The sequence below is a fragment of the Geotrypetes seraphini genome, chromosome 7 (genome assembly GCF_902459505.1).
Source record: "Geotrypetes seraphini chromosome 7, aGeoSer1.1, whole genome shotgun sequence".
Taxonomy (NCBI): domain Eukaryota; kingdom Metazoa; phylum Chordata; class Amphibia; order Gymnophiona; family Dermophiidae; genus Geotrypetes; species Geotrypetes seraphini.
Genome location: NC_047090.1, coordinates 186,182,077 through 186,206,689, shown reverse-complemented (window position 1 = coordinate 186,206,689; position 24,613 = coordinate 186,182,077). Strand labels below are relative to the sequence as shown.

The window sequence follows — 24,613 nt, the reverse complement described above, 5'->3', positions numbered from 1 at the left end:
AGCCCTGCCCTATAGAGGGCGCTGTGTAGCCAACAGTTCCACAGTTTTCTTCAGTAACAAAGCAATGGAAGATCCACCAACAACTTATCCACCTAGTAATAATAATAATAATCAGTTTATATATCACAAGGCCGTATAGTTCTATGCGGTTTACAATAGTAAAAAAAACAAAACAATAAAAGAAGTTGAATAGAACTAAAAAAGTTAAAAGCCAATAATTAAAGACACTAAAATGATCAAAATAGTGCATCATAAAATTTTTACGAATTAGCTGCCTAAATACTTTGAAAACAGATATGTTTTCCGATGTCTCCTAAATTCCCCATAAGTGACAGTAAGCAAAAGCAATTGTTCTAAATCCTTATCCCATAACGCTGCTTGATATGAAAAAAAGATTTTGATAATGTTTTTTAAGTTGACATCCTCTAACAGGTGGAAAAACAAAATTCAGATGTGAGTTTCTCTTATGTCTCTTGGTTGCAAAAGAGAAAAGCTCAATTATATATTTGGGAGCTAAACCAAACAAAGCCTTAAAACAGAAGCCACCAAACTTAAACTTCATTGGCAGCCAATGCAGTACTCGATAGGAGGGTGTTATGTGATCCTATTTCTTCAGCCTGGCCGCTGCATTTTGTACTATTCGCAATCGTTGCATATTCTTCTGGGAAACTGCCAAATAGGCAATATTGTAGTAATCAAGCTGGCTTAGTATAAGAAAATGTACCAAAAGTCTAAATGATGAAACATCAAAATACGCCCTAAAGGACCGAAGCTTCCAAAGAGTAAAGAAACCCTTTCTGACCAAAGAGTCCACCTGGTTCTTCATAGTCAAGCCCTGGTCCAGTATTATTCCCAAAACCTTAATGGTAGATTGAATAGGACAGCTGAATTTATTTATACGCAATGATGTTTTAGCATCAAACGGGTGCGGTGAGGCTACAAAAAACTTCGTTTTTTCTGAGTTAAGCTTCAGTCTAAATTCAGTCATCCTACCTTGGAGAAATGTAAAGAATAATACACTTCTTCCTCCGTATTCGCTGTGATAGGGGATTAACAGAACCGCAAATACAGAAAACCCCCAAATAACTTTTTCATATGTTATTCGCTGTTTTCTATTAAAAACCATTGTGAATAGGGTGAAACCATGAATAACATGGTGGGAGACCTGGCCTGTTCCTGAAGGAGAGGCAAAACACGGTGAAGAAAGTGCTGGGAATAGACGATTTTTTTCCGTAAACGCTTGGAATCAGCGATTTCTCTATGCAAGCTGTTGTAATTTGGGGGGAGGACCCAGCAAGCTAGAAACCGTGAATGCTGAAAGTGTACATGAAAACTGTCATCTGGCTTAACCCTCTAACTGCAAAATTGGATAGTAGTCTTTGCTATTAGAGAATGACACGGTGACAAAATTCATCACCGTTCCCGCGGATAACTGCGGGAAACCATCTTCATGTCATTCTTTAAAGAGAGAGGGAAGTATCAGAGTATGAATGGCCACAACCACTGACCCGCAAGCTTTGCTTTGAAGAATGCTGGTGTAGAAGGACTGAGGTTGAAACAGACACTACAGAATGACAGTCTCTGGTATCCAGAGCAGATATTGTGATGTCATAATGCCTCCTTCCACCAGTGCCTAAGAGCCAATCACATCAGTGATGTCACAATGGCTTCATTATCCTTGGCTCACATAAGAATCAGAGTATGAATGGCCACAACCACCGACCCGAAAGCTTTGCTTTGAAGAATGCTGGTGTAGAAGGACTGAGGTTGAAACAGACACTACAGAATGACAGTCTCTGGTATCCAGAGCAGATATTGTGATGTCATAATGCCTCATTCCACCAGTGCCTAAGAGCCAATCACATCAGTGATGTCACAATGGCTTCATTATCCTTGGCTCACATAAGAATCAGAGTATGAATGGCCACAACCACTGACCCGCAAGCTTTGCTTTGAAGAATGCTGGTGTAGAAGGACCGAGGTTGAAACAGACACTACAGAATGACAGTCTCTGGTATCCAGAGCAGATATTGTGATGTCATAATGCCTCATTCCACCAGTGCCTAAGAACCAATCACATCAGTGATGTCACAATGGCTTCATTATCCTTGGCTCACATAAGAATCAGAGTATGAATGGCCACAACAACTGACCCGCAAGCTTTGCTTTGAAGAATGCTGGTGTAGAAGGACTGAGGTTGAAACAGACACTACAGAATGACAGTCTCTGGTATCCAGAGCAGATATTGTGATGTCATAATGCCTCATTCCACCAGTGCCTAAGAGCCAATCACATCAGTGATGTCACAATGGCTTCATTATCCTTGGCTCCCATAAGAATCAGAGTATGAATGGCCACAACCACTGACCCGCAAGCTTTGCTTTGAAGAATGCTGGTGTAGAAGGACTGAGGTTGAAACAGACACTACAGAATGACAGTCTCTGGTATCCAGAGCAGATATTGTGATGTCATCAGGCCTCATTCCACCAGTGCCTAAGAGCCAATCACATCAGTGATGTCACAATGGCTTCATTATCCTTGGCTCCCATAAGAATCAGAGTATGAATGGCCACAATCACTGACCCGCAAGCTTTGCTTTGAAGAATGCTGGTATAGAAGGACTGAGGTTGAAACAGACACTAGAAAATGACATAGGATTATTTCCTGCGGTTATCCGCGGGGACGGGAATGGTGATGAATTTTGTCATCGTGTCATTCTCTATTTGCTATAAAGCAAATGGGACAGACTTACAGACCTCAATACTTATAGACCCCTGGAGAGAGAGTAGATATAATAGAGATGTTATCTCTGTGGCATTAATGTACAGGATGTGAGTCTTTTTCAAATGAAGTAAAACTCCAGAATGAGACGGCATAGGATGAAGTTAAGAGGTGATAGCTTCAGGAGTAATCTAATGAAATACTTTTTTACAGAAAGGGTGGTAGAAGTATCCACTAAAAATCACTGTCTACAAACCCAAAGCAAATACTTCAAAGACTGGCTTCAATAGCGCCTGAACTGTCTGACCTTGAAGGTCCTAAAGCGTCATGCCCTCTTCCACCAGAAAAATAGTCTTCTTGGTCATCACTGTAACCAAATCGCTCTCCTTGAGCAATTTTAACTTCTCCTTTTTATCCAGCGCCAGAGGATGCAGATTCTTCATTACCCTGCTGATTCTGAGAATGATCACATAGGATCCCACTTTGTTGGAATTAGAGCTCCAATCTGATGAACTGGGAAAGAATTTGCAGGCTTACATGGACCTTCTGTACAGGTTCACCTTAGGCTTCCACCTTCTTCACTGGATCCTCTGATCTGCTAAGAGCTTTAAAGGCCTACACTATTCTTGAGGGTAGCTCTTCCCCATCTCTGATGGGCAATTCCTTTTTCAAAAAACAGAAGAAAATAATTTTTTCACTCAAGGAACAGTGAAGCTCTTGAACTTGTTGCTGGAGGATGTGGTAAGAGCAGTTAGTGTATCTGGATTTAAAAAAGGTTTAGACAAATTCCTGGAGGAACAGTCCTTAATCTGCTATTAAGATAGACAGGGGAAAGCCACTACTTATCCCTTAGATCAGTAACATGGAAATTTGCTACTATCTGAGATTCTGCCAGGTACTTGCGACCCAGAATGGCCCCTGTTGGGCTAGATGGACCCTTGATCTGACCCAGCATGGCTATTCTTATATTCTCACGTAACCTAGACTAGAGAGCTCGTGACGGGTACATACCAACCAGGTTCGCTATACTTCCAAGTCATCTTGCACATCCATATGGACTCTCTTAATCAGACTTGGTGAGACAGGACACTCTAAGGCCATGTCCAAAGAAGCCCCTGACTGGCACATTAAAGAAAGCCTTGTGCATTAAGAGCAGAAATTCAGGTGAAAATATCTCCCTTGACCCTGGCTGAAGACTAAACAGCCCCTCCACAACTCTCTCTAGAGCCAATATGGGGGACCAAAGGAGGCTAAAGAGTCTTGACTGTGAAATCTGAAACACATCTTTCTTGGGTTTCTGCAGTTGTACTTTCATTGATGTAACAATGCCTCCAAGGATATGTAAATTATTTTTACTGTATCATATTATACCTTTTATTTGTTTCCCTTTTTGTACTTTTCCCTTTTTGTTCTACTTTTCTATATTGATTTTGTATTTCACCTCCCCTCTTTCCTTGTGTATATGAGTTTGTTAAGTTAAACTTTTAATCCCTAATGTCATTATATATAATTTTGTATTGTATTGTCTCCCATTAATTGCAATTTTAAACTGTTCATCGCTTAGAAATATGATTAAGCGATTAATCAAAAAACACATTAAACTTGAAACTTTAAACTATCTGGGAGGTCATTTCCTTGGAGTCTTCTCTCCTTACTTAATCAGCACATTAGACCCGTGACTATTACCCTCCCACATGCTATCACAGCAAGATCTGCTTTGACCGAAAGGGCTGCCGCGTGAGCAGACGGCTGGGCATGATGGACCACCCAGCAGCGGCATCTCTTATGTTCATATGACTGTGCTTCAGTGAGCCCACAATGACTGCATGTTTGCCTCAGACAATGACTGCTAAAAAATCAGGCTCATATATTGATTGATTAATTGGTGATATCTATATATATAGAATCAGGTAGATGTATGTATGTATGTATGTTCCCACAAAAAACAGGGAGGAATGGATTGAAGTACAATACAAAAATTCAAAAATATCACTCCAAAACAAAAGCACCACACAAGCCAAGAAAGCTAGCTTATTACTTAAGCGAAAGAAAAGCCTCAGACAAATGGAGAGGTGGACCCACACTCTTTCACCAAAGCATCATAAGCAAAAAACTTTCTTGGCTTGTGTGGTGCTTTTGTTTTGGAGTGATATTTTTGAATTTTTGTATGCATGCTCCAGCATAACTCTAAAACGCACGTACATATTTCAACCAAACTTGGTATACATATCATTTATTATCTGGGGAAAAATACTGTGGGGGTGGGAAGGGGGTGACATGTGTGATGTGTTTTATATAGATGTTATATACTGACCAATTGTGTGAAACTTTGGGAATGATGTCACAAGGAAGTGCAGTTGTAACAATGCCTCCAAGGAAATGTAAGGCAATTGGCCAAGTGCAATCAAAGGCTAAAAAAATGAAACACCAGCGTACACAAGAAAAATCACGAGCAGAGGAATACAAGACTTGTGACGCTGCATGACAGAGCTGTTACATCTAGAGCTTCACAAACAGCCATGGGCAGCGACATGGTAAATGAGGTTCAACGTGGATAAGTGTAAGGTAATGCATGTCGGTATCAAAAATCCCATACACGAATACAAGATGTCCGGGGCGGTACTTGGAGAGACCCCCCCAGGAAAGAGACTTGGGAGTACTGGTCAACAAGTCGATGAAGCCGTCTGTGCAATGAGCGGCGGCAGTGAAAAGGGTAAACAGAATGCTAGAAATGATTAAGAAGGGGATCACGAACAGATCGGAGAAGGTTATCATGCCGCTGTACCAGGCCATGGCGTGCCCTCACCTGGAATACTGCGTCCAGCACTGGTCACCGTACATGAAGAAGGACACGGTATTACTTGAAAGGGTCCAGAGAAGAGCGACAAATGGTTAAGGGGCTGGAAGAGTTGCCGTACAGTGAGAGATTGGAGAAACTGAGCCTCTTCTCCCTTGAAAAGAGGAGACTCAGAGGGGACATGATCGAAACATTCATGGTAATGAAGGGAATAGACTTAGTAGATAAAGACAGACTGTTCACCCTCTCCAAGGTAGAGAGAACGAGAGGGCACTCTCTAAAGTTAAAAGGGGGTAGATTCTGTACAAACGTAAGGAAGTTCTTCTTCACCCAGAGAGTGGTAGAGAACTGGAACGCTCTTCCGGAGGCTGTTATAGGGGAAAACACCCTCCAGGAATTCAAGACAAGGTTGGACAAGTTCCTGCTGAACCATAACGAACGCAGGTAGGTTGGTCTCGGTTAGGGCACTGGTCTTTGACCTGGGGGCCACTGCATGAGCGGACTGCTGGGCGCAATTGACCACTGGTCTGACCCAGCAGCGGCAATTTTTATGTTCTTATGCCCGACTACAGGATATGAAAGAGAGAGCTGCTACATCTAGAGCTTCAGAGAGAGTACATCAGCATGAGGCCAATTTTATTCCTTTTCCTGTCTAATAGAAGATTAGAATAAATAAATACCTGGGCAATACCAGGAAATCAGCTAGTATCAAATAAATAAGTGCTGCTTCCAACACTGCTCAAAACACCTCACTGGTATCAACCTGCAGGATCTCCTTTTTGCGGTTTATAGACAAAAGCGCGCGCCGACAAAGGCGCGCCGAGACAACTGAGCGCAAGGCGGAAGCCCGCGCTGAAGAAAAACAGGGGCTCCGACGGGGGGTGTTCGTGGAGAACCCCTCCCCCCCCACTTTACTGAATACAGATTGTGCCGGCATTGTGGGGAGTTTGGGGGGTTGTAACTCCCCTCATTATACGGGAAACTTCAGGTTTTCCCTGTTTTTTAGGGAAAAAGTGAAGTTTTCAGTATAATGTGGGGGGTTACAACCCCCAAACTCCCCACAACGCCAGCGCGATTTGTATTCAGTAAAGTGGGGGGGTTCCCCCCACCCCCCGTCGGAGCCCCTTAAAACACTGTTTTTCTTCGGCGCGGGCTTCCGCCTTGCGCTCAGTTGTCTCGGCGCGCCTTTGTCGGCGTGCGCTTTTGACCTGTCACCCCTTTTTGCTGACAAAACCACTGCACTCCACAGCGCTCACATCTCCCAGCTTCCCATCTGCATGACACAAATCAAACCACAGGGTCATTCTGCAGCATTCCCCTTGGGCCACACCTCTTCTCCTCTAGAATGACATCATTGCCTCTTACCCACTTCCCCTTTATCTTTTTTTTTTGTGTGTCCCCAAAGACCTTCGGAAAAATATAAGGCGGAGGGAGGGAAGGGTTTGGAAGCATCATATAACACAAATGCAACTTGAAGATGAAGTTGGAGCCAGGAGTGAGAAAACGACCTTAACTACTCCCAGTATCTTCCTGTGGATTGGAGGCAGAGTTCAATAGGACATGAGAACCCCTCCCTTTTGCTAGCAGGTAGCCAGTTCAATTGGTCCCAGGATTATAGTCCTACAATCAATCCAACACTTCACTAAATGCTCATCTACCATCTGCTGGAGACAGAGAAAAACTAAGGAACTACTGGCTGGTCACTACCTTATACAGAGTAGGCCAGGACTCACCCGAGTTTGTTCTCTGTCTCCATCTGCTAGAAGAGGAGAATACCCAATTCGTCTGGGATGGTCTGGTGGATAATAAGAGAAGAAAACATTCAAAAAGAGAATTAAATCACAACTGGGTTTATACGTATAAAACAGCCCTCCTTTTAAAAACTGATGCATTTTTAATGTGCTTTTTGAAGCAGTGCAAAGAACTGACGTTTCAGCCATCATGCTGTGGCTTTCTTCAGGAAGAGCGTCGGTTCTTTCTACATAGACGCGGCAAGACTACAGACATAGTGTTGGTCTGTTATGAAAACAAAAATAATTTGGGGATGTCCTTGTTCTCACTCTTTTTTTAATACTGCTGGATAATGCTACTTTAATGTCTCTGTGCTTTTCTGCACATCGGGCTGCATTTATCTCTCTTCTTGTTCTCTTTATAAAGCTTTTGATTCATTGCTCATGCTGTTGGATGTTTCTTAATAAAAAAGAAGTACAAAAAAAAAAGTACATGGGCTATCTGAAAATCACCCACATATGGAGTAATTTTATAAATCATTTTCCAAGTGTAAAGCACGAAACAGTGATTTTAAAACTGTGCTGTAATAATAATAATAACTTTATTTTTCTATACCGCCACAATCTTGCGACTTCTAGGCGGTTTACATTCAAGAGAGCTGGACATTCAGCGAGTTACAATATGCAGATAGTCAGAGGAAATACAGAGTACATCAACTTTGAGAATGCGAAAATATAAAATGTACAGTATGCTAAGAAATTTCCGAGAGGACCTGTTTGAGAGAGGTTGCGAAATACAAAAAATACAGCGAAAATTACAATATACAGTTTAAGAATTTTTCAGGGGGGGTATATTAGAAGAAATGTCCCGAATTGCAAAATACAGTTTGATTAGGATTTCAGAGGGGGTATATTGGGAACGAGAAAAGAAAGAAGTGTTCGTTGAAGATTTTGTTTAGGTGATATATTTGTCGAATAAGGCAGTTTTTATGAGTTTTCTAAAAGCGTTGTATGTCAGTCTAGCTTTATTAATGTAGTTGTCTAGCCAATGTTGTTTGCTTGGTACGGGAAGGTTCTATCCAGAAAGGTTTTGTATTTACAATTGGTAATGTTTGGGTGTGCAAAAAGATAGCGGTTTCTGGTTTGTCTTATAGGGCTGTAGAATATGAAGTGAGAGAGCAAATACGTAGGAGTTAGTCCCCAAACTAGTTTGAAAACATATGCAGGAGAACTTGAAAATTATTTGTGCCTCGACTGACAGCCAGTGCAGTAGTTTGTAGTAGGGGGGTGACATGGTCGCTCTTTTTTTAATCTAAATATCAAGCGGACCACTGTGTTCTGAATAATTCTAAGTTTCCTCACTGTTTTTTGGGGTATACCCATATAGACAATGTTGCAGTAGTCCAGAGTAGAAAGCACTAGTGATTGCACTAGTAATCTGAACGATAATGGGTCAAAGTATTTTTTGATGGTCTTTAATTTCCATAATATCAGGAAACATTTTTTTACCACTATGTTCGTGTGTTCGACCATTGTCAGGTGTGTGTCCAATGTGACTCCCAATATTTTTATTGTATTAGGTATAAGTGAGTTGAATGAAGCATGGTAGCACCTACTTTTCCACAATATATTCTTAGGCATTCTTGAAGGCAGAGACTAAGTGGAATTGCAAAGTAAGCACATTTGCATTGAAGGAACTAAGGCCAGTACTGGGCAGACTTGTATGGCCTGTGTCCCGTATGTGGACACGCAGTTGAGGACGGGCTGGGGAGGGCTTCGATGGAGACTCCAGTGAATAGAACCTAAGCACACCTCTGGGCAGGGCTTTGGGTTTCTGGCCCAGAAATATCTAAGAAAAAGGACCATTTAAACTAAATGATTAATTTATGGAGCATGACTGGTTGGGAAGACTGGATGGACCATTCGGGTCTTTATCTGCCATCATTTACTATGTTACACTATAAAAACACGGAGGTCCCCTCAGGTTACACTCATATATTTGAAGCATCAGTGCATTTCTATAAAAAAAAGCCACATAAGTATATTTTTGGACATTTTTATAGGCATGTCGTTATAAAACTACCACCTCCAGCAGGGGAACTTTTAAAAGCCGGTTTTATGCACAGAAATTGAGGGCTATAAAATTGTCTGGGGAACACACAGTCAAGTATGCATATAAATGCCATTTCACGTGCCTCTTTCCCACAAAAGCATCGGCATTTCTAAAGATGAACCTGAAGCTGGGTTCGGACTTAAGCACTAACACTCTTGGATTTTCAAAAGTCGGACATATATTTTCTCAAACATTTTGTGTGGATGAAACAGCAGCTGTGTATGTATGTGTGGTTTTGGCGAGTTCATTTTCAACAGGACAGTATGGGCTTCATATTATAACAGGTCACCTATGTGACAAGTCCAAAAAGGTGTCTATTTTTTTTTTATAAGCAAGAGACTCCCAGATCTAGCCCCAAAAGCATGCAATTGCTGATGCACACGCTTTCATCTGTAGATCTGTACATGCACTCTAGACTAGAGAGTTGCACGGGGACAGAAATCCCACCCATCCCCGCCCGTACCCCGCCAGGATCCTCTCCATCCCCACCCGTCCCCATTAGGATCCTCTCCGTCCCCACCCATCCCCGCCCGTCCCCATAAAAAGCAGCAATTACTTCTGACAGGATCATCAGTTCCACAGTTTCTTTTGTGTTTGCGCTGCTGTTTTCCTCATGGAATCTCTTTGGTGGGACCCTTTTTTTGTTTTCTGTTCAGGTAATTAACTTATAAACCCCCTCTTTTACTAAGGCTGACGTGTCCATTATATTATATGGACGAACCCTGCTTCCAAAGCCTTCCATCCCCGTGGGAGTCCCGTGGGCAAGAGGGGGGTCCCCGTGAGAGTCCCGTGGGCCAGAGGGGGGTCCCCGTGGGTTGGGGGGTTCCTGCAGGACCCCCACGGGACCTGCGGGATTACCGCGATCCCCGTTCCCGTGCAGACCTCCACTCTAGACATGTCTTTCTACACTAAATGGAGCAGGGCTGCCCTCCCTCCAACCCCAGCGGTGTACATATAAGTATGCAAGTTTATTAAGGCCTTTTCTACATGTATAGGGGAGTGCACATGTTTTATTATCAATGCAGTGATTACAGGGGCTTATGGGCATGGGTCCTCCTCTCTATGGCTCCCTAACCCACCCCCAAGGTGACTTAAGCTGCCTCTGTGCTGGACAACTAGGCGGCCAGGTGATGATGGTCTGGAGGCTGAATTTTAAAGGTGTGATTATGATTTTTATGTGGGTGGGGGGGTAGGTGATCACTGGGGTAGTGTGTGGGAGTCTGTGTTATGTGTTTGCAGTGCTTATCTGGTGACTTTAGGTGGGTTTTTGTGACTTACACCATGTTTTACATGGTCTAACTCACAACGTCCAAGTTCCGTCGATCCCAGCCTGTATAACTTTCGGTTATACATGCTGTACGACTAAGTCTAAGCCGGCCCACATCCCGCCCAACTCCCGCCCTCGACACTCCTCCCGAAACGCCCCATTTAGCTTTGGTCATTCAGCGGCACTATGAAGGCCTAGGTCGTTTAGAAATACGTCCAAAACCCGTTTTTAGTATCGGCACTTGGATGTATTTGGCAAATGTTCGTCCAAGTGCCGACTTAGGCCGGTTTTTGGACGTTTTTCAAGTTCAAGTTTCAAGTTTTATTAATTTTGATATACCAACCATCAAGTTAATATCTGGCTGGTTAACAAAAAGACGTTTTTCTCTTTCGATTATGAGCCCCTTAGGTTTTAGGTGGTCTAGAAATCTTAGAAATAAATAAAATATCCCTTATGCAACTATCTCATGTATTAAGTATCAGAATACCTAGATATGCTAAGGACAACATTATAATATTGGACACATGGAAAACAAATAAACTTATTGATAAATTAACAGATATTCCGATAATGAATTCTACTTTTCAGTCCTTATGGATGAACTCCAAGATTCAAATAGGCGGTGCTGAGATCGCTTGGAAGAATTGGATGCAGGCAGGCATTCGTACATTGGATGATGTCGTATCTAATGGAAAACTGCTTGATTTTTCACGACTGCAACAAGTGTTTGGTCTCTTAAAGTCTCAAAATTACAGGTGGTTGCAGTTGAAGCAGGCCATTCGGAGTGGGTTCCCTGAATGAAATAACTTAAAAACTTATTATAGCTTGCAGATCCTATGCTACCAGACAGATTTGTTAGGACATCAGGCCGCCAGGTGGTATAAATTAATTTCAGGACCAAAGAATAGTCTGAGAGATATTTGGAGCATTGAGATTAAGCAGTATATTTCTGCATCTCGATGGCCACGAATTTGGACTTGGAGATTACGATGTACAGCGTCAGCATCTATGAGACAAACTTGGTTATTCTTATTACATAGGATTTTTTGGACCCCAGTTCGTTTGAATAAGGCAGATAGTTCTAAGTCTAATAGATGCTGGCATTGTCATATTGATATAGGGACCTTGGATCATCTTTTGTATTATTGTCCAATGATACTTCATTTCTGGAAGTCAATTTGGGGACATACAAATATTATTCTTGAGTCATCAATCCCGTTAACCTACAAAGCCATAATTTGTGATACAATATTGCATATTAAGCCTTCTTTAGATAGATATAAAAGCTGGCTCTTCTTGATTATGACCGGAATAGCCATCCAGATGATTACGCGGAATTGGAAGAGTTACGACAGACTGAATTACACATTTTGGTGGGCAAATATTTGTTCCACGTATAAATATGAGAGAATGAATATGGAGTGTTTGGGGTCTAGTATGATATTCAATAAGGTGTGGAGCCCATTGACTGCATATGTTGAATTGCAATGAATATCAGGTATCTCCTTTTTTACAGATTCCTTACACATCCGATGGGGAGGGGAAGGTATTTGGGATTTCTAAAGGTATTCATCTATAATATTGAAATAATATATGCATATGCAGTGTAACAGTTATGTGAGCAAGGGAGGATTGGTAATGGATTAATTTTGTGTATTTTAAGTGCGTTATGTAGAATTCTCATGTTTAATATAGTTGTATTGCACTGTCAAAATTTGAAAATCAATAAAGAATTAAACAAACAAAAATAAATAAATAAAATAGATAAATAATAAATAAAAATCCTTTTTTTTTTTTTTTGGTCCAGGCATTCAAATTTGAAATAGGATGCTTTTGTAATTATGATTTCGTTTCAGCCTGGACATCGGTTTAGTGATGGAATGGTCTATTTTTTATATGCCTGTATGTTTTTAAAATATGTCTGTAAGTTTTAAAGATGCTGAGTGTTTCATTAGAAGCCGCCTAGGCTTTAGGTAGATAATAAAATATTTTAAATAAATAAAGCTACCAAAATAGAGTCCACTAGGCAACATGTACAACTTATGTCTACTCTGACCAAGTGTTATCTACCTGAACGCAATTCTGCCTCTGAGCTCTAACCAGATATTGTCTCATATACCAGTGTTTCTCAACTCGGTCCTGGAGGACCCCCTTGCCAGTCAGGTTTTCAGGATATCCGCGATGAATATGCATGGGAGAAATTTGCATATAATGGAAGCAATGTATGCAAATCAAGTTTATGCATATTCGTTGTGAATATCCTGAAAACCTGACTGGCAAGCCGAGTTGAGAAACCCTGCCTTATACTGTACACGCTTCTCAGAGGCCAGGCCAATGGTCCTGGTTTGCTTGTGTGCTTCCATAAAGTTCCACAAATGCTGACTTCATTCTCCCTAAAACGTATCCCTTCAGTCCTCCCCCATGAAAATGAAGTATAATCATACCGATTTCTTCTGGCAACCTCCCTGTTGATGTCATCTCCCATCCGAAGCTGATCGCTGCTCAGGTCTCGAAGGGACTGGTGTAACAAATGAAGCTAGAAAAGACAGAGCATAAATCAGCCCTCGAGGTAAGGGATTCACTGCACGCAAATAGAGAGGCTGAACAAAAATCTATTTCACTGTGCCTGCAGTCCAGGCAACCGCTCAAACAAAGGCAGACACCAAGAATCTCATTGCATACAATGACCAGAATGTCCATCTAGTACAGGGGTGGGCGACTCCAGTCCTCAAGGGCCGGAATCCAGTCAGGTTTTCAGGATTTCCCCAATGGATATGCATGAGATCTATTTGCATGCAGTGCTTTCAATGCATATTCATTGGGGAAATCCTGAAAGCCCAACTGGATTCCCGCCCTCGAGGACTGGAGTTGCCCACCCCTGATCTAGTATCTGCCCAACTGCTTCACCTTGGATTTGGCGCAAACCTTTTACAATAGTAGCTCATGACAGGTTAAATTCTGGTACAGTAGGAATTCTCCCATCCCTGGAGGGCTTACAACCAAAGTTTTGTATCTGCTTCTTTCTTTTTATCATAGTATAACTAGTTATTTCAAATCCAGTGTCAAGCATTACATTTAAACAAGGAGGTAAAAAGCTTCAGATCCCCGTCCCTCAGTCACAGTAAATCTTGCTGAAGGACTAGAAAGAGTAGATACCTCACCGGCTTCTAAAAAAAACCTCCTCGTGTGCTTATTATATGCTTTAAATCTCAATGGTGATGGTAGTTAGATACAGACTTTAAATAAAGCACAGTTCTATACTTTATTGATTCAACCATAATGAATAACTTAGGCAGCAACTACTTATCTTTTGAACTGGACAGTGTAGTTCTCACTATTTCAAGAATTAGGTTCTCGGTATGAGAACTGTGTAAGGCGTTCTGAGGGCAAGGAGGTCCTGAGTGCGTCCTGAGTCACGAGGAGGTTTTTTTTTAGAAGTCGGTGAGGTATCTACCCTTTCTAGTCTTTCAGCAAGATTTATTTTGACCGAGGACGGGGATCATTCTGAGGCTTTTTACCTCCTTGTTTAAATGTAATGCTTGGCCCTGGATTTGAAATCACTTGTTATACTGTGATAAAAGAAAAAAAGCAGGTATATATTTTGGGATTTAATTTAACCTGGCTTCCCTGGTTCTCGTCTCTTTGTTCAAGGCTGCTCCTCACACTTTTCCTCCTCCCAACTAAGGATCTTCTATGGTTATCTCACATCTGACCCTTCACTCCCCCCAGCAAAGGGCCCTCTGTGCTTATCCAGGCTTCATCTCCTCTCTACCCCAGCACTAAGGATCGGCTGCCCTTATCCCAGGCTTTACCCCTCACACGCTCATTTCCTAGGCTTTAGCCCTCACTCCCCAGAGCTAAGGATCCTGCGCTTAGCTCAGGTTTTATCCCTCATTTCCCCCACAGTTAAAGATCCTCTATGCTTATACCAGGCTTCACCCCTTATTTCCCATAGTTAAGGATCTCCTGTGCTAGCTCTGAAATAAAAAAAAATGTACATACCCTGTGCGCGAAACCCTATAACTAGGTGCCTCAAGGATGCAGATAGGGGCCAGTTCGAGTGGTCTCCAACATGTGGCTGCAGGGCCAAATAGGCCCCCAAAGTGGCCCTCTTATCCAGCAACGTCTGCTGCTACTGTGTGTAGAGAAAAGGACCTATGAAGCTCATCTGGGTCATATGTGGCCAAATGGTCACACTGACATGCATGCTCATATATACACGCAAATACTGATTGATCTGCCTCTCTTTGTGCATGCATGTCAATGTGACCCGCAATCACACATGATCTAGCGGAGCTTCTCGGGGCCTTTTCTCTACCTACAGTAGTGGCAAAATCTACCTCTGCTCCAGATCAGCTCCAAAAATCTTAATAACTTTAATATTGGCTTGATAGATTTGAACATTAGAGAAAAGGTCTGTGGTCCTTTGCACCAAGGTGGGCTGAAGACAGCAATGGACAATAGAGGCTGTGTTGTGCGCACCCTCCTCACTTGCGCTTACCTGCATGATGCTGCACTCTTGGATGGCGGTATGCTAGTCAAATCAAAATTAGGATTTAAAATTACATTTATAGGCCCAAAATCTTTTGGTGGCCCCCCAGACCTTTCTTGTGCCCACTTTGCAGCCCTTTACATGGAAAAGGTTGGAGACCACTGGCCTGGTCTATATCACAACCCAGAATTCTAGGGTAACCTGGTAGCATTAGGTACATGTTCTTACCCAGCTACAGAGCTGCACCTAAACAAAGCAACATTCCCTATGTTACACACGTGAGAGCTCCATCTATGTCCTGCCCATTCTCCGCCCCAGGTATACCCTTCCTACAAATGTGTACTATGTAAGTTAAATGGTTTTTTTACAGGATACTATTTAGATGGCAAGCTGGCATAAATGCATGCATTTGTACACATACGTGTGCATATGTTGGTATTAGAAATATTCAAGTCTACAGGTCAAAGTGATTTAATTGGACAGAAATGGATCCTGGCCAGTTAGGTCACTTGTTTGGGGCTAACTGCTAATTTCCAGCAGCACTTAACAGATTAATGTCACTGAAAATAACTGGCTAATGCTGAACTGAAAACCAGCTGTTTTGGGGGTTATCCAGAGTGGAGTCAGCACTTGGCCGGTTAAGTGCTGGCATTCATAACCTCACCAGCCAGGTTAACCACATAAGAGACAGGGCTATCTTTATACTGACTATTACACTTAACCATCCATGCATTAGCCAGCTCTGCAAATCCAGAAATTCAATGCCAATGCCTGGATCTGGCCCAGCACTGGATTTCCAGATTTAATTCAGACGGTGGTCAGCAAAATGCCAATTGCCACCAGCTGAATAAAGGGCCCCTTTACTTGTGTGCTGGGTACATAAATCTTAGAACTGCTCTTCACACATGCATATTAAACCATGCAATTTCACGAGAGCCCTGTTTTGAAGAACTAAGGCCAGTACTGGGCAGACCTGCACGGTCTGTGTCTGAATATGGCCATTCAGTTGATGGGCTGGGGAGGGCTTTAATGGCTGGGAGGGTATAGATGGGCTGGAGTGAGCTTTGACAGAGACTTCAATAGTTGGAACCTAAGCAGAAAACCGGGCACAGCTTTGGATTCTTGCCCAGAAATAGCTAAGAAGAAAAAAAAAAAAATTGAATTGAATCAGGTTGGGCAGACTGGTTGGACCATTCGGGTCTTTATCTGCCGTCATCTACTATGTTACTACGTATCATGTACAGGTGCAAAATGCTTTATAAAATTATTCCTTGTATGTACACAAACTTGTAATTGCAACTTAGGACATACAGGAGGTGCTAGTAAATCCCAGAACTGGGTCAGACTGTCCCTCCTCACAGAGACTCATCCGAACGAGTGTGAGCTTAAAGATTTACTATCCTTCAACCAGACCTTTCAACAATGTGTTGTGGGATTTTGCATACCTGATCAGGATTATCGCTGCTGCCAACAAACCGGACACTGGCGGACCTGGACCTCCGGCGCCTGGTTCCCAGCGAGTCCCCGTAGTCCCTGAGTGGGGAGGTAGGCTGGAAACGGTGGCTCTCTTAATAGGGAAACAAATAACAATGCGACCGTGTGAGACACTCTGACATAGAAGAGGGTGGCAGAATCAATAGAGTGCTAACTCATCTCTCAGAGCAAGAGCCGAGGCTATCTATTAATTGCAGCTCCTTGACTCAAATATCTTAAATTAAAAGGCTGTGTACAGGGAAGGTGCATACTAGAGAATGACACGGGGAGCGATCCCCGCAGCGAACCGCTGCGTGGCTGCGGTTTGGCTGCGGGTTATGGTGACCTCATTAGCAAATCGCCGCAGACGCGGGGACAAATCCTTTCACCGCCCGCAAAAACGGTGAATAGATTTGTCCCCGCAGGCCAATGTCCCCCCTTCTAGGAACCGCTATTTACCTGTGTTTCACCGTGTTCGTGACCGGGTGTTAGATGTCTCCGCCATGTTGTCTGTCTCCTCCAACTTTCGATCCAACTCGCACGTTGCCGCATTTACTCTCGATCCAACTTGCATTTGTCAGATCAACCCTTCCTGCCAATAGAACCCGCCCCCCCCCCCCCCCGACGATCGCCGGCAGGAAGGTGCTCAGCCCTTCATGCCGACAGAACCAGCCCTCCCCAACGATCGCGGCAGGAGGATATCCAACCCCTCCTGCCAGCTCTCCAACAGCCCCCCTATGATCACTGATAGGAGGGTGCCCAACCCCTCCTGCCGGCCCCCCCCAACGGCCCCCTATATCGCCAATAGGAGGGTGCCCAACCCCTCCTGCCGGACCCTCCCCCAACAAACCCCGCCATCCCGAAACACCACCCTTAGTCTTACTTTCCAAGTTGGACCGGACAGCTCCTCGCTCGTCTGGCCAGCAGGCCCGCCTCCGTCCAAATGAGGCGGGCCCGCCCCTCCCCTCCCCTGCCTAACCCACAGGATCCTAGGGCCTGATTGGCCCAAGCACCTAAGGCCCCTCCTATAGCGGGAGTGGCTTTAGGTGCCTAGACCAATCAGGCCCTAGGATCCTGTGGGTTGGGCAGGGTAGGGGCGGGCCCGCCTCATTTGGACGGAGGCAAGCCTGCTGGCCATACGTGTGAGGAGCCGTCCGGTCCAACTTGGAAAGTAAGACTAAGGGGGTTCCGGGGTGGGAGGGTTCATTGGGGGGGGGGGTCCAGCAGGAGGGGTTGGGTACCCTTCTGCTGCGATTGTCGGGAGGGCCGTTGGGGGGGGTCTACAGGAATACACAGTCTAGTACCCGAACTCGCAATCTGGGCAACTGCAACTGGGCAACCTGATCCCGAAATCTGAGCAACTGCCTGCTGCCGTCGCGTATGCTGGGACTCCTGCCTATGTGTATCTGCCGGATACGCGAAGGCAGAAGTCCCGGCATACGCGACGGCAGCAGGCAGTTGCAAATCAGCTGACGCTGGCGCAATCTTGCACACTGGGAAAGAAGAGAATCTCCGGCGTCAGCTGACTAGCAACCCCCCATCGTATGGGACACCTGCCTTCACATATCTGCCGGATACACGAAGACAGGAGTCCCAGCAAAAGATGCAGCTGCAGGAAGTTGCTAGTCAGCTGACGCTGATGCCGGAGCTTCTCTTCCTGCCCAGTGTACACCAGGTACTGCTGGACAAGGGGAGGAGGGGAAGAAGGAAGGGAGAAAGGATACTGTTGGACAGGAGGGAAGGGGTACTGCTGGACAATGGGAACAGGGAAGGGAGAAGGGGTACTGCTGGACAAGGGGGAAGTAAAAGGAAGGGAGAAGAGGTACTGCTGAACCTGGCAGAAAAGGAGGGAAAGGAAAGGTGCTACACACTGGAGGGGAAGGTGAGATTGTGCATGGGGAGAGAGCATGTTGGGTTGTGGGGTGCGAAGGAGGGATACCACTGAGGGAAGAGGCAAGGACAGAGAGAGAAAGTGTGCAGGAGGCAGAAAGTGTTGGACTCATGGAGAGGGCAAGATGGATGGGGAGGACAGAAAGGAGGGAAGGAGAAATGTTACACTGGGGAAGGGGGAGAGCGCAGAGAGTGAAAAGTTGGACTCATGGAGGGAGAGAGAGAGATGCTTGGTTGAGGGAAGGAGGATCAGAGGAGAAGCATACAGGAGGGGTTGGGTGCCCTCCTGTCGTGATCGCTGGGGGGAGGGGAGACTTGCAGCCGTAGCCGTGGTCACTATGCTAATCACGGCAGGGAGATCTTTGCCGCGATTAGGTACAGCGGCCGCGTCTACTTACCATGTAGGCTAACATTGTAAGCATTAAAAGTACATGTCGTGTTTGTTTTTGTATAGTTATTAACTAATATTTAACTAAGTTTTAAAGTTTTAAAGAATGTTTCCTTTATACGTAAATAAAGAAAAATATATAAAATCGTACCCGTTTGAGGCTTTTATGTATGCAGCGGTGACGGTGACGGGGCGGTGAATGGGGTTGCAGTGGCGGTGACGGGGCGGTGAATGGGGTGGCAGTGGCGGTGACGGGGCGGTGAAGGGAATGGCGGTGACGGGGCGGTGCAGAGGATGGTGAGACGGGGACGGGGCGGTGACGGGGACCAATTTTTTCACCGTGTCATTCTCTAGTGCATACCTCAGAAGATGAAAGGCCCATTTGGTATTTCCACCACACATCGAGATCTGCTCCACAGTTTGGCTCAGTTCTCTTTATTTTCCCTCCTTCCCCTAACACTTCACCTTCATTCTAACAAGTACCCAGTTGTGGCTGGTATTTATGTGTGGCTCTGCTTATCCCAGGTTTTACTCCCCCTCCCCAGCACCAAAGATCCTTTTTTGCCTATCCCAGGCTGAACCCAGTAAAACTAACGATTGAACTCCCAAGGTCACTGGATCTCAACGCGATACTCTGGGCACATCCAGACAGTCTTTCAAGATATCCACAATGAAGATGCATAAGGTAGATTTGCTTGAAAGCACCTCCTTAGTATGCAAATTTATCTTGCGCATTTTCTTTATCACTATTCTGAAAATCCGACTGGCTGGCTGGGTTGTGAGGCACAGTCCTAGGTTACAGCTCCCAAAGCGATAGTGAGGAGAGGGGACGCCTGAAGGACAGAGGGTTTTTTGTATAATAGAAGCAGACTCAAGTCAGTCCAGTTTGTAAAGGCAAAAAGAAAGGGAGAGAGGGAGTTCAGGTGATGCAACTGCCAGAGAGTCCTCACGGGTAGATGGACCTAAAGCTCGAGACCCAGAGAAAAGACGGGATGGAGTATCTACTGCCATTAAATGAAAAAGGTCTGTTTGGCTGAAGTGGAGAGGAGAACGAGGGCAGGATAGAGGGCAATGAGAGAGAGAGAAAGAAATGGAGGGAGATCCCACCCTGTCACACTGGTTGTTTTGCAGGTTGATGGATAACCTGTAACCTCCACCCCAACTACTACCTATATTGCTCCATTCAAACAATGTGAAAGGTCCCAGTCTGCAGCAGGTTTGATAGGACTTCTCAACCCAAAGCAATCACACTTTTTAGCTATCCACAATGAATTTACATGAGAGACGTGCTTATACTAGAGACCCCACTATATGCAAATGTAATTCATGCATATTCATTATAGATATCATTATAGATCTCTCTAATACTCTTTTATCTATCAAACGTTATCTAAAACCCATAATTTCACCCTATTCTTATCTCCTAAAGACCTCCACTTCCCTTTGGTAACTCTTTATCCAATGTTTATTACCTTAAAAAATTCTATGTCATCACTTATTCTATTCCTTTTAATTTGAATGTAATTCTTGTTTTTAGTTTGAATGTAATCCACCTTGAACCGCAAGGTAATGGCGGAATAGAAATCACTAATGTAATGTAATGTAATATCCTGAAAACCAGACTGGTTGATGTGCATCCAGAATAGGGTTGGAATACGTTGGTCTAAGGTATCTGCTCCGAGGCAGCGTCCTCTCCTCCTCATGGAATTTAGAATCAGTCTCCCCAGTTTATAATTTTTCCCTCTTATTTTCCTTCTCTTCACCGGATACAGTGGTTCTGCTGCAGAATAGCCCCTCTTGAGACACTTAACAAGATTTAACCAGGAAGAAGCATCTTCTTTCTGGTAAAATCCTTTTCAATAATTGGGCCCAGTGTATTTGCCAAGAATAAACATTAAATAACATAGAAACATGAACGCAGATAAAGGCCAAATGGCCCATCCAGTCTGCCCATCCGCAGCATCCCCTCTCCCTGTTGGCTAAGGCTCTTAACATTTGCATCTCCTCTTCCTATAGGCTAAGGCTCTTTATACCTGCATTGTGATGTCATAGAGCTTTGTGGTTATAGAAACATAGTGACATGATGGCAGATAAAGGCGAAATGGCCCTTCCAGTCTGCCCATCCGCAGCATCTACTATCTCCTCAGACAGTCTTTGTCTCCACTATCTCTACCGGGAGACTATTCCACGCATCTACCACTCTTTCTGTAAAAAAATGTATTTCCTTAGCACTCTCATCCTGAAGTTTCCTTTCAATTGAAAGAGACTGGCCTCATATCCATTTATGTCACATAGGTATTTAAATGTGTCTCACAAATAAATATAAATAGTAACAGATAATAAATAGCCTATGATAATAGCAGAGTGGCTAAAAGTCTGTGTGGATTGCTACCTCGTTTATAAATTGCTCGAGGCTTTTTCTACGCTTTATCATTAAATGGTTGCCAATGGAGGCACGAATAATATTTAAGATTTCTTGCGTTTGTTTTAAGCCGGTTTGGGGACTAGCTCTTACCTATCTTTTATCTCATTTCGTCCTATATAGTCCTACGAGGATAATCTATTTGCATACCCAAGCATTACTGGCTATAAATACAAATCCTTTTTGGATAGGACTTTCATGTATCAAGCAAGTAAACAGCAGTCTTCGTTAGGTAACCACATTAATGGAGCTAGGCCGACCTACGGCGCTTTTAGGAAAGAAATTAAAACTGCATTGTTTGATAGATTTATCTCCTAAACACAAGTTACACTAAATCTAATAATTTTATTATGTCTTTTCTTGAGCAATATGTTGTACTTTTATAATTTGTATATTGTAATTCTTTGATTGTATACAAGAATAAAGTTATGTTATGTTCTCTGAGGGCAGCTCCACCGTTGGCTGGTAACATTTTTTGAAAAATTTTTGTAGTTTAAGGGCTCTTTCTATCAAGGTGCGGTAGGTGGTTAATGCGCGGAATACCGCACGTTCAACCGCCTGCCGGGCTAGTCGCTAATGCCTCCATTGACGAGGCATTAGTTTTTAGGCTTGCCGCGGGGGTTAGCGCATGATGAAATGTCCGACACGCTAACCCCCGTAGTGCGCCTTGATAAAAGGAACCCTAAATGTAATAATAATAATAACTTTATTTTGTATACCGCCATACCCAGAGAGTTCTAGGCGGTTCATAGCAATTAATTAAGATTGCAAACGATGAGATCATTGGAATTAACATTTTAGGAGTGTCGTGGTCATTGAAGTCGATAGGAATATACAAGAATGTACAAGGAATATACAAGAATGTACAGGAATATATAGGAATATACAAGAATGTACAATAGGAAGGTAATATTTTATTTTCAGGAATATACCGGTCATTAAAGTTAATATGATTGGAGGGTACGATAAAAGGGAAGGAAGGGGTTCACGTGTATTGGTGGGAGTTGAAGAGGTGTGAGGGTGTGTTAAGTGTTCTGTCCGTGGAATAAGTGAGTTTTGAGTTTTTTTCTGAAGTCATGCTAATGTGTTTATCATATTTATCTAATCTAATCTAAACCTTAAGTTTATATGCCGCATCATCTCCATGAGAATGGAGCTCGACACGGTTTACAAGAACTTAAAATCTCCCCTCTCTCTTCTTTCCTTCAAAGTATATATATTGAAATATTTAAGTCTGTCCCTATATGCCTTACGATGAAGATCACCCACCTCTGGAACTCCATCCTTTTTATATCATTTTGAAGGTGTGGTCTCCAGAATTGTACACAATATTCTAAAAGGCATCTCACCAGAATCTTAAGCAGGGGCATCAAACACCTCCTTTTTCCTACTGGCTTTAGCTCACCCTATGCACCCTAGCATCCTTCTAGCTTTCACCATCGCTTTTCAACCTGTTTGGCCAACTTTAGATCATCACATACTATCACACCCAAGTCCTGCTCCTCTTTCATGCACAAAAGTTCTTCACCCCCTAAACTGTGCCGTTCCTTCGGGTTTTTGCATGACATTACAATCCCAAGAAATATTCGAAGCTCATCCTGTTTTGCTGTAAGCGAGAAGCATGTCCTCTCTTGTGTCATTTGATTCATTCGCTGAAGCTGCGGTTCACATGTGTTTTCTGTAATTTGATTCCCTAAGTGGCAGGAGAACTCAAGGCCCTCAATCACCTGTGGCTGGCCCACCTTCCAGGTCACTTGCATATAGACTTGATAAAGACCCACTTCTCATTTCAGAATCACGGGACAAACGTTGGCTCCTCAGTTGGTCAATGGACTGTTCCAAGGTGTCTTTCAGCTGCATGAAAATTGGGAAGAAAGCACAAAACAAAAACAGCAGTTAACACCTGAACATCCTTTTCAAGATGTACAAAAGTCATGCTCTGCTCCCCATCCCTAACTGGATGTCTCGTCTCCTATCTAGGCTTCTCAGCTCTGTTGAAGAAAATGACTCTTTTTCAGTTCTTCTCTTTCTATGGATATAATCCAGAACACTGAAGCTGTGCCCCTTTACTTACAACCTCCCCTTGATTTTAAAATCCAGGTAAGCTGGTCAAATCCCATTAACAAAGTGGCAAGTTAATGACTCCACTGTTCCTATGAGACTGATGGAGAGCAAGTGACTTTATTCCAACTTAATGTACACGTACAAAGACACTATGGAAGCCCTTTTAGAAGTTCTGCAGGGCTTCTGTGTGTTTTAATTAACATAGTAACATAGTAGATGACGGCAGATAAAGACCCGAATGGTCCATCCAGTCTGTCCAACCTGATTCAATTTAATTTTTTTTTTTTTTCTTCTTAGCTATTTCTGGGCGAGAATCCAAAGCTTTACCCGGTACTGTGCTTGGGTTCCAACTGCCGAAATCTCTGTTAAGACTTACTCCAGCCCATCTACACCCTCCCAGCCATTGAAGCCCTCCCCTGCCCATCCTCCTCCAAACGGCCATGCACAGACACAGACCGTGCAAGTCTGCCCAGTAACTGGCCTAGTTCAATATTTAATATTATTTTCTGATTCTAAATCTTCTGTGTTCATCCCATGCTTCTTTGAACTCAGTCGCCGTTTTACTCTCCACCACCTCCCTCGGGAGCGCATTCCAGGCATCCACTACCCTCTCCGTAAAGTAGAATAGTGGCATGTAATAAGTTCAAGTTCAAGTTTATTTGTTCTTAATGAATCGCCTATTTTAAATTACTAGGCGATGTACAATACCACAAAAAATACAAATAAAACACTGGTGTCAACATATAAACTAACTTTTGTTATGCGATAAAAATTATCATACAAAAATACATACATATAAAAAAATATTAGTTATGGGTGAAAACATACAAGAATGGTGAGGACAAATAGGGGGGAAATTACAATGTTTAGACAGGAAAGAGAGTAAAACATAAAAGGGAAGAACACATAGGAGGGAAACCTAAGTTTATCAGTTAAAAAATAATTATTAAAATATTAAGAATCGTAAGCATCTTAAAAAAAAAATGTTTTTAGTGTTTTTTTAAATATGGCTAAATCTTTTAACTCTCTAATATATTGAGGTAAGAGATTCCATGACTGAGGGGCCATAATCGAAAACATGTCGTGTCGTCTGATACCTATAACTTTCCACGAGGGAACCGAAAGAAGGTTAGAGGAGGTTGAGCGGAGAGATCGTGTAATGTTGTAGGGAATTAGCCACCTATTGATAAATTGTGGCTCATTAAAATTTATGGCTTTAAAAACTAAGAGTAATAATTTAAAAGTAATGCAGTGGC

General features: G+C 43.3%; 1 protein-coding gene across 3 annotated transcripts in view; it reads right to left on the bottom strand.

Moving 5' to 3' along the window:
* The window catches only part of CEP128 (centrosomal protein 128), a 532,978-nt gene that overhangs the window by 462,918 nt on the left and 45,447 nt on the right, over nt 1-24,613 (bottom strand). For all 3 annotated transcript variants that reach the window (XM_033953417.1, XM_033953420.1, XM_033953419.1), the window contains 3 exons: nt 23,021-23,147; nt 16,566-16,687; nt 13,073-13,164 (listed from right to left, as the gene is read on the bottom strand). In XM_033953417.1, the coding sequence (XP_033809308.1) occupies nt 13,073-13,164; nt 16,566-16,687; nt 23,021-23,147 (341 nt within the window). The remainder of the gene's footprint in view (nt 1-13,072; nt 13,165-16,565; nt 16,688-23,020; nt 23,148-24,613) is intronic.